The sequence below is a fragment of the Triticum aestivum genome, chromosome 5A, assembly GCF_018294505.1.
Source record: "Triticum aestivum cultivar Chinese Spring chromosome 5A, IWGSC CS RefSeq v2.1, whole genome shotgun sequence".
NCBI classification, from domain to species: Eukaryota; Viridiplantae; Streptophyta; class Magnoliopsida; order Poales; family Poaceae; genus Triticum; species Triticum aestivum.
The window spans coordinates 350,130,917-350,138,502 of NC_057806.1; the positions used below are offsets into that span (position 1 = coordinate 350,130,917).

General features: G+C 45.0%; 1 protein-coding gene across 2 annotated transcripts; it reads left to right on the plus strand.

The window, feature by feature from the left end:
* The first annotated feature begins 1,822 nt into the window (after positions 1–1,822).
* On the plus strand, positions 1,823–5,131 carry LOC123103316 (uncharacterized). 2 transcript variants are annotated; one of them, XM_044524851.1, is made up of 2 exons: positions 1,823–2,199; positions 5,015–5,131. In XM_044524851.1, exons 1-2 carry the CDS (start codon positions 1,894–1,896, stop codon positions 5,084–5,086), a joined length of 378 nt encoding a protein of 125 aa, XP_044380786.1. In that variant the 5' UTR covers positions 1,823–1,893; the 3' UTR covers positions 5,087–5,131. The 2 variants fall into 2 exon arrangements, with proteins under 2 accessions (XP_044380786.1, XP_044380787.1); XM_044524852.1 differs by lacking the exon at positions 5,015–5,131 and adding an exon at positions 3,319–3,388 and having other exon boundaries at positions 1,836–2,199.
* The last annotated feature ends 2,455 nt before the right edge of the window (positions 5,132–7,586 follow it).

The window sequence follows — 7,586 nt, forward strand, 5'->3', positions numbered from 1 at the left end:
TATCAATTGAATTCATGATGAGAAATACCAGCCTTGCCCCTCGATGATTAGTGTTATCATCGACCACATTCTTGCCTTCCCCCCAACACAAACTTCTTCATATAATTTTGGAAATACATCCTTTTTGACATGTCGATGGATTGCAGCTGAACCCATCGACCATATCCTCATCTTTTCCTTGCTGAAATTGTATGACTTATTTTATAAGTTGTTTCTGATGGATCCTTTGTGTATCCAAAGACTGAGCTTTACCTGATGACCATGTCAATACTATCCCGGAGCATGACCGTGGTTCTCCGAACATCATTAAGAACATTGAGGCGCAATGCTAGATGTTTCATGATCTATTATCCAAACACCGTTGTATGGGTAATGTTACAAAATTCCTCTCCCCTTACCTAAATGGTTTCTACTTTCTATCATGTCAGGGATATCATGCTCTGCTTGTCCTTGTAGGGGATATACCCTTGAAATATGTGTATCAACAAATTTTCCTTTCCATTGGTTTGTTAAAACTGATAATCACCTTTTCCTTTCCATTGGTTTGGTTACCCTTTCTCGTGATCTACATAGAATCTAAGCAGTAATAATTCTTTGCTTATGTAACACTCGGTTGTACAACTCTATCAGTAAGAACATGTTACTATTGTTGGACATTCCGGTATCCATCGATGGACGAGAACTTTGCCTAATGGTCTGCCTCGTTCAACGAGCAGGAAAATGGTTCTCTTCATCCCTCGCCCTTGGTACCAACGTCGTTGCCAATATAACTGACAGGCTACCCTCTGACATGTCTTGCTATCATGACCGTGTAAGATGCCAACGGCTTTCCTACTTTTAACTACATGGTGGGCCCATAACCCACAGTTCCACAGGATCAAAACCTGACTCTCCTGTACACCCATCTTGCCAAAGTTATTCCTCGCACTTGATTTTGTATGTAAAGCACGAACCACCTTCCAAGTGATCTATTCTGGTATCAGATGCAATACTTATTCCCATTGCTCTGAACTCCTTTCGCCCCCCTTTATTTCAGACATCGAACGATTGCCTACCCGGTTGAAGCTTCTTATTTCACCTTCTCACCTTGCTCTCAATGACTTTCTTGAATTTCAACTCGAGAGATGCCTCTATGCCACGTTCACTGAGATAGCCCCCAGGTACCTATCTTGTGTTGAGCCCTCTCCTTCCAAGTCTTTCTCCCTTACTCCACCCCTTAAATCTCGGGACGAGATTTCTTATAATGGAGGAGATTTGTAACGCCCTGATAATTAAAGCTATAGTAAACTCTGCTAATGATGCCTTGTCACCATATTTTCCTAATCCAAACCACCTTTCCATAAAAAATCAAATTCAAATTCAAATTTAAATTTGAAAGTCAATTTATTACTTCTTCAAATAGTAAAACAAAAATGTGTATAATATGATCTAAAATCTCCAAGCATTGGTAAAAATAAAATCAACTCCATTGGATGCCCAAATTGCCCCTGAGAATTATTTTAGTGGACCAGTAGCATTAAATTAAGCCTTTTAAATTAAATAAAATATTTAAACTATTCAAAATAAATTGAGGCTTGTTGTGCTAGCTGAAAACATTGCGTAGTATTTATATGATAAATATTAAGTTCAACTAAAATCATTTGATATTTAATTAAATTGCCAAACTGAGAGGGAATAAAGGAACAGTATAAGAAAAATAAGAATTAGAGTAAATCTCCTCTGCACTAGGCCTAGCGATCACTGTTCCAGGCCCAGCCCAGCTAAACGGCCTTTCCTCCTCTCGCAGGAGATAGGCAGAGGCCATGGCGTGGCGGCCATCCACGGCCACCACGGCCGGATTGCCGACGCCTGGCGCTACAGAGCGCCTTGGAGAGGATAAGGAGGCCGTCCCCGATGTCGTGGACAAACCCTAGCTGCTTTTCCACTTCCCCTCGCTTGCTCTCCTCTCCACAACACGCGCCCGAGACGCCGTCGCCGCCTCTCGTCGATCCCGCGGCCACTGGCCTCCCCTCGTCCCGCCAAGAGGTCCAGGAGAACCGTCGTGGTCTACTTCGTCTACCCCGAGCACTGAATCGAGCAATGAAGGCCCGTACACTCGCCATCGACCTCATCTTCAATGCGTACATCGCCGGCGTCCGGCGTCGATTGCCGCCACTCCGGTCCACCTCCGGCCTCCCCGACCTCGCCTTCGTGCTCACTGTGAGCTCCTCCCTTGATTCCCCTGTTTTTCCCCGTCGATCCGTCGCCGTATGTTGCCTGCGCTCGTTGAGGCCGCCATGGCCGAAGCATCGCGTCCGCGCACGCACCCGCATGCCCCTGCCGCCTGTGTACGCCTGTGCCCGCTGTCGCATGTCTGCTGCAGCCCGCGCCCTCGTTCGCCCCTGGCTGTGTCCGTCCGCACGTGCGTGCACCGGCCGCACCCTGGCCGAGCGCCCGCACCGCTCGCGGCTCCCGCGCTCGCCCTGCTACTTCTTGCTGCTGCTGCGCTGCCGTTGCTGCTCGGCTACTGCCGCTACTACTTGCTATCGTGTGCTGCCCTGCTCCCACTAACTGCTGCTGGATTGCACTGCTGCTGCTAGGTACTTCTACAGCCGGTTGCTGCTGCTACAGGCCATGGCCATAGCCATGGCCGAGTGTGTTGTGTGGTGTGCATGCGTGTATTCTGGGTATGAGGCCGGCCCTATCTAGATTAGTTAGTACTAATTAGATTAGTTTAGGGCTGCTACTTTTTATGTTAAATAGCCAGGTGGTCCCTCACACTAAATACCCCCGCTTTAGTTAAAATAGTAGTCAATGACAAGTAGGCCCCACGGCCACTATTCACACTTTGACTAGGTCAAACATTGACTATGGACTTCCTGACTGTGTATGCTGACTCAGCCACTGGACCCCACCTGTCATTCTAATAGGCTAGATGTGTGTATATAAAAAGTAGTACACTGTTTAAATTCGAATTTAGATATATTCCAGAAATCCAGAAAATGTTTTAAAACTTTGAAAATTCATAGAAAATAAACCGTATCTCAGATGAAAAAGTTTTGTACATGAAAGTTGCTCAGAACGACGAGACGAATTCGAATACGCGGTCCGTTCATCTTTCACATGCCCCTAGCATGCTGAACATGGAACCTTCCCCTCTCTTTTCATCTGCCCGGAAAACGCCAGACGTCGGGAAAACCCCTCCGGATGTTTCCCTCTCCGACTGCAATATCTAGCATTGCGTTAGTTCACACCCGGAACATCATATCGCCATGTTATGCTTTGTGATTCTATGTTTGCTTTATATTTATTGTTTCTTCCCCCTCTTCTTTTCGGTAGACCCCGAGACGGATGCTGCCCCTGTGATCGACTACGTCGACGACGACCCCTCCTTGCCAGAACAACCAGGCAAGCCTCCTTTTGATCATCCCGATATCGCCCATTCCATTCTCTCATGCTTGCATTAGATTTTGCTACTGTTATTGTTTGCTCCTATTCTAATGCATAGCCTGCTTTTGTAACCTGCTTATTGTTACTTACCTGCTTATCCTAAACTGCTTAGTATAAGTTGGTTAGTGATCCACCAGTGAACCCCACCTTGTCCTTGTTGCCCCTCCTTCATCATCGAAGACCCGTTCAACGGGATTGAAGACCAGGCCCTGACACCACACATCACTTTCCCCTTAGTTGCTCGACACTACTGGGATATTATCGAGTGCCGAGGGTGAGACCTCTTCAGCACTTCTGATGTAAACCCTGTAGTGTAGTCATTCGGTCGTGGTCATCGAGGGTGATATCCTCCTTAACCACTTCTGATACGACTTTGTCGTGCAACCCCTCAAGTGTGAACCTCGGGGGTGATTCCTCTTACATTCACCTTGATGATTACATCGAGTGGAATTCACCGGGGGTGATTCCTCGGGTTTTCCCCTTGATGTTTGGATACAGTTACTATGGTTTTTATGACTTTACACTGAACCATGTTACTAAAGACGGGTCGGCCCAGAGGGGTACCCGTGCGAGCTTAATTGCGAGTGATGTGGAGATGGGTTGACCTGGAGGGTGCCCGCGAGATAATTACGAGGTGTGGCCGGGCATTCCTAGCCCTTGCCGCAAGTCCTCGAGACGGGGCAACAGGGTCACATCTTTCGCGAGTCTCTACTTGTTACCGCGCGTTCCTAATCCACTACAATTTGGATATTTGATCCGAGGGGCCTCTGACCTGATAGCACTAACCATCACGTGGGCATAGTATGGGCGTTCTGCATCGTATACATCAGCCGAAGCTTAATAGACGTCAGTGACTGAGCGGCGCGCGCCGGGTTGGACTACGTAAGCACCTGCCTTGTTGAAGGAGGTAGCCAGGTCTGCTCACCGGCCGCCCATGCAACGTGCAGGAGTTCCCGGGGAGATGGCCAGTGACCCCTGGGGGCATAGGTTTAGTCCGGCGTGCTGACCTCTCTATTAAGCCTAGGTCGGGTTGCGGCGTATTGTTTAGCTGAGGCCGGGCATTACCTAGGAAAGTGTGTCCGGCCGGAGTTAATCGAGCGTGGTGGGTAAGTTGGTGCACCCCTGCAGGAAGAAAACATCTATCGATAGCCTGTCCTACGGTAACTGACACTTGGAGTTGTATCCCGATCGATACAATTAGAACTGGATACTTGAGATGAGACATGGAGATGAGATTTGGATATGAGATGATAACTGGATAGTATGGCTCTGGGATTGCTTTCTCGTAGGGAGGCGAGAAAGGATCTCTGGCCGAGGTTGATAACACTTCTACTAATTTACTTTATGCTACTCTACTCCTTCCTGTTGTTGCAAGATGGTGGTTTCTAGAAGATGTTAGTCTTCGATAGGCTAGGCTTTCCCCTTCCCTTCTGGCATTGTGCAGTTTAGTCCACAGATACAACCCATTCCTTTGATACAGATGCATACTTAGTTTAGATCTGATGTAAGTCTTGCGAGTACTTTGGATGAGTACTCACGGTTGCTTTGCTACTTCTTTTCCTCCATACTCGATTGTTGCGACCAGATGACGGAGCCCAGGAGTCAGACGACGCCACTGACGACTACTACTACCCGGAGGATGCCTACTACTACGTGACGGCCGCTGACGACTTGGAGTAGTTAGGAGGCTCCTAGGCAGGAGGCCTTGCTTTTTCGATCATTGTTGCGTTTGTGCTAGCCTTCTTAAGGCAATGTTGTTTAACTCATGTCTGTACTCAGATATTGTTGCTTCCGCTGACTCTTGTGTATTCGAGCTTATGTATTCGAGCCCTCGAGGCACCTGGCTTGTAATATAAAGCTTGTATTATTTTAATTTGTGTCTAGAGTTGTGTTGTGATATCCTCCCGTGAGTCCTTGATCTTGATTGTACACATTTGCGTGTATGATTAGTGTATGATTGAATCGAGGGCGTCACAACATGCAACTATATGTGTGTCATAAAAGAATTGGAATTATTCAGGGTTCATTTGAACATTTTATATATTAAATTGGTTTTCTAGCCGTTTTAGGTGCACAATTCAAAATTAAACTACATGCACATGCTCCGCTGCACCAACATGGGTTGTAAAACCATATATGTGTCCATGGGTTTATGCTTATGTCCCCTACAAGAAATAGGGATGAAATTCGAACACCATGACACTGTGGCTCTCTGGCAAACGTCGACGTACTTGCTTTTGTAATTCTAGTAAATCCAAAATTTGTCCGAAATTCATGAAACCTGGCATGCTATCATGGAGCGTCATCGACATGCCGTGGTAAAAATGTGTTCCATTTGGGGCAGGTTTGGGTATAAGCTTCTCATAAACTAGAGCTTCTCACAACAAGTGTGATGATTTCGGTAGGGAACGTTTCACCTTTCCGGACGAAATGATATCCGTTGCTTCTTCTCGATTTCAAATTTTTTCCTAGGGTCAACATAGAACAACAGGAGTGTTGTGTCAATTTTTGGGATTTTTCGGGGTTCGCTTGGACATTTTTATAGATTAACTGAGTTTTCTATGCATTCATGGGCATAATTCAAATTTGAACTACAGGCACATGCTCTAATGCATATAAATTAGTTGAAAATTCAAATCTGTGTCCTTGGTTGCCTTCTTAGGTCCCATACAAGAAATGGGAATGAATGTCAAACACCCTGCCACTGTCACTCAACCGCAAACATTGAGATACTTGGTTTTTAAATTCTACTAAATCCAAAACTCGTCTGAAATTCATGAAACTTTGGATGCTATCATGCAGCGGCATCAACATGCCGTGGTTAATTTTTTGTCCCATTTGGGGCATGTTTGGGGATATGCTTCTCACAAACCAGAGCTTCTCACAACAAGTCTGAAGGTTTCGGTAGGGAACGTCCCACCTTTGGGGACAGAATGATATCCATTGCCTCTTATTGCTTTAAATTTTTTTCTCGTGTCAACATAGAACAACAGGAGTGTTGTGTCAATTTTTGGGATTTTTGGGGTTCATTTGGACATTTTTATGCATTAACTGAGTTTTCAATGCATTTATGTGCATAATTCAAATTTGAACTACACGCACATGCTGTAATGCATATAAATTGGTTGGAAATTCAAATATGTGTCCTTGGTTGCATGCTTAGGTCCCATGTAAGAAATGAGAATGACTGTCAAACACCTTGCCACGGTCACCCGGCCGCAAACATTGAGATACCTGGTTTTTAGATTCTAGTAAATCCAAAGCTCGTCTAAAATTCATGAAACTCATGCTATCATGGAGCGGCATCAACATGTCGTGGTAAATTTTGTGTCCCATTTGGGGCAGGTTTGGGGATATGCTTCTCATAAACTAGAGCTTCTCACAACAAGCCTGATGGTTTCGGTAGGGAATGTCCCACCTTTGGGGACGAAACAATATCCATTGCCTCTTATTGCTTTCAAAAAAATTCTCGTGTCAACATAGAACAACATGATTGTTGTGTCAATTTTTGGGATTTTTGGAGTTCGTTTGGACATTTTTATGCATTAATTGAGTTTTCATTGCATTTATGTGCATAATTCAAATTTGAACTACATGCACATGCTCTAATGCATATAAATTGGTTGAAAATTCAAATATGTGTCCTTGGTTGCATGCTTAGGTTCCATGCAAGAAATGGGAATGAATGTCAAACACCCTGCCACGGTTACTCGGCCGCAAACATTGAGATACATGGTTTTTAAATTCTAGTAAACCCAAAGCTCGTCTGAAATTCATGAAACTTGGCATGCTATCATGGAGCGGCATCAACATGCCGTGGTAAATTTTTTGTCCCATTTGGGGCAGGTTTGGGGATATGCTTCTCATAATCCAGTGCTTCTCACAACAAGCCTGATGATTTCGGTAAGGAACGTCCCACCTTTGGGGACGAAATGATATCCATTGCCTCTTATTGATTTCAAAAAATTTCTCGTGTCAACATAGAACAACAGGAGTGTTGTGTCAATTTTTGGGATTTTTCAGGGTTCGTTTGGACATTTTTATGCATTAATTGAGTTTTCAATGCATTTATGTGCATAATTCAAATTTGAACTACATGCACATGCTCTAATGCGTATAAATTGGTTGACAAATCAAATCTGTGTCCTTGGGTGCAT

Excerpts from the sequence above, each read along its gene's own strand:
- LOC123103316 (XM_044524851.1), top strand. The coding sequence starts at position 1,894 with ATGTCGTGGACAAACCCTAGCTGCTTTTCCACTTCCCCTCGCTTGCTC. Across the intron at positions 2,200-5,014 it reads ACCTCGCCTTCGTGCTCACT|ATGACGGAGCCCAGGAGTCA; the intron begins GTGAGCTCCTCC and ends TGTTGCGACCAG.